This window comes from Blennius ocellaris, assembly GCF_963422515.1.
Source record: "Blennius ocellaris genome assembly, chromosome: 10".
Taxonomy (NCBI): Eukaryota; Metazoa; Chordata; class Actinopteri; order Blenniiformes; family Blenniidae; genus Blennius; species Blennius ocellaris.
In genome coordinates, this window is record NC_137659.1 from 478269 (window position 1) to 480499 (window position 2231).

Sequence of the window (2231 nt, forward strand, 5' to 3'; positions counted from 1 at the left end):
GACCACCTGCTCCAGGTGCTGACGGACGTTATTCCACTTTAACAATCTCAACTCAACTTTATTTATAAAGCGCTTTAAGCAGCCGATAGCTGAGACAAAGTGCTGTGCATTGAAATAAAAATATAAGAGGCAAAATAAAAACATTAAAACAATAAAAACAATCAGATGGTAAAACAATAAACAAAACATAAAAAGTTAAAACAATAAAAAAAAAAAATTTTTTAAACGAAGACACTAAAACCAGAGCAGAGTCTCACGCTGAGGTAAAAGCCAAAGAATAAAAATGGGTTTTAAGACGAGTTTTAAAAATGGACAGTGGGGGGGGCTTGTCTAAGGGGGTGGGGGGGGGGGGGCATTCCAGAGTTTAGGACAATGGATTTGTCCATTTTTCATGTCTTCTTTCTTTGCTCTCAGTGCAGGTCTGAGGCAGGTCACATCGCCCCCTATAGGCCGGGCGTAGGAACTACACCGCTCTGGCTCGTTTTCACTGTGCGTCTTGGGCAGAGGCGTCTGTTTCCATGTGGACGGGAAACTTTTTAACAACGATGGAGGGAAAAATTATGTTCTCGGAGGAGACTTAAACCCCCCCTCCCCTCCCCCGCCTGTGTGTGTGCGCGTGCGCGTGCGGCAGCTTAGTCACAGCCGGTCCGCTAGAGCAGCGGGGAGGAGAAGCAGCAGCAGCCGCAGCAGCAGCAGCAGCAGCCGGGGGAGGAGAAGGAGGAGCCGGGGAGCCCACCACCGCACCTCCTCACTAATTCACCGCCGCCCGCGTCCACCTGTTTTCCCGCCGGGGTGGGGGTGGGGGGGGCAAGGGGTGTGTGTGTGTGTGGGGGGGGGAGACGAGCACACAACCAGCGGGGGAGGTTCGCCGTCGCCGCCATCTCTGCTCCGGGTCTTCCGCACCATGGGCAACGCAGCCACCGCCAAGAAGGGCAACGAGCTGGAGAGCGGTGAGTCCGGGGGGGAGGGGGGGGGCGGGGGGGGGTTGTTCAGGGCCCCGGCTGGCCCGCTACTCGGAGCCGGAGGAGGAGGAGGAGGAGCGGGAGGGCCGCCTCGCATCCTCCGCTGCAGACCCCCGGACACACCGGAGCCCCGACGGCCCGTTAGCATCCGGCAACCGGGAGTGGCGGTGGGGGGGTGTCAGGGGGGTGGTGGTGGGGGGGGGGGGGGTTCCAGGGGGGGTTCCGAGCCACCGCCTCCTCCTCCGCGAAGCCGCCCGGGACGCGGGGGGAGCTCGTCGCGGGCCTCCGGAGCTCAGCTAGCCGGCTAGCTTTAGCCGCGGGTCGGGGTGGAGGGGTGGGGGGGGGGATTAGCCCTCCGGAAGGCCCCGGTCCGACCACCGCCGCGCCGGGGCCGCTCTGCCCGGGGAGGGAGCGCCTGTCCCGGGGAGAGGTCTGGCAGGGAGCCGCTCGCCCACCGACTCCCACTTTTTTAATACTTTTATGAGTATAATTATCTAGTAATCCGCGCTAAACACGTTCAAAGGCAACTTTCAAGCGTATAATTAACTTTTCAGATTAAAAGTTGTGAGGTGATAGTAAACGTTACAAGTACTCAGATTACTGTCATATACCGTCAGTATGTACTTTAACCAGTACTTAAGTACAATTCCCACCATGGAATTCACTGTTTAAATCATTAAAATGACCCATATTGTGTCACATAAACTCGGATTACTGTAATAATTGTGTTGTGGGCTAGTATCAGTATTTTCAGGTATAGATTACTTATTAAGTACAATTTACGGCCTTTAATTTTACTTTCATAACCGAAACGGATAACACTAATGAAGTACCAGTAACTGGGATTTCTGTAATTCAATAGTGTTTTTAATGTACTTCTCACACTTCAGTACATTTTATCTATTGAATGTTTTCCTCTTTAAAGTAATCAGAGATGTAATGGATTACAAGTAATTGATATCGTATGCAAGTCCTCCGTTTTAATTCTTTATAGTTGTGCAGGTTGATGAGTGAAGTACTCGTATTACTGCGAACATGTGTACTTTTACTAGTAGCGTTTGTAATTTTACTCACTTAAGTACAATTTACACAGATTACTCATGTACTCATTACAATAATACCCCATGTAATCCTTTTCCACATCATAAAATGTTGGTTTTAAAAATCACACATATAATATTGTAACTAAGTCGTATTTCAGGTATTTAGACTTTAGAGTATTTCACGTAGTGGTAATTGATTTGCTGTGTTTCGATGAGGTTTCGCGTA

At 50.4% G+C, this 2231-nt stretch overlaps 1 protein-coding gene across 1 annotated transcript in view; it reads left to right on the forward strand.

Annotated features, from left to right (window-relative positions):
- The first annotated feature begins 840 nt into the window (after positions 1-840).
- The window catches only part of LOC308135364 (cAMP-dependent protein kinase catalytic subunit beta-like), a 26005-nt gene continuing 24614 nt past the window's right edge, over positions 841-2231 (forward strand). Inside the window, exon 1 of the mRNA XM_080503293.1 lies at positions 841-950. Coding sequence (XP_080359419.1) covers positions 905-950 — 46 coding nt within the window. The 5' untranslated portion in view covers positions 841-904. The remainder of the gene's footprint in view (positions 951-2231) is intronic.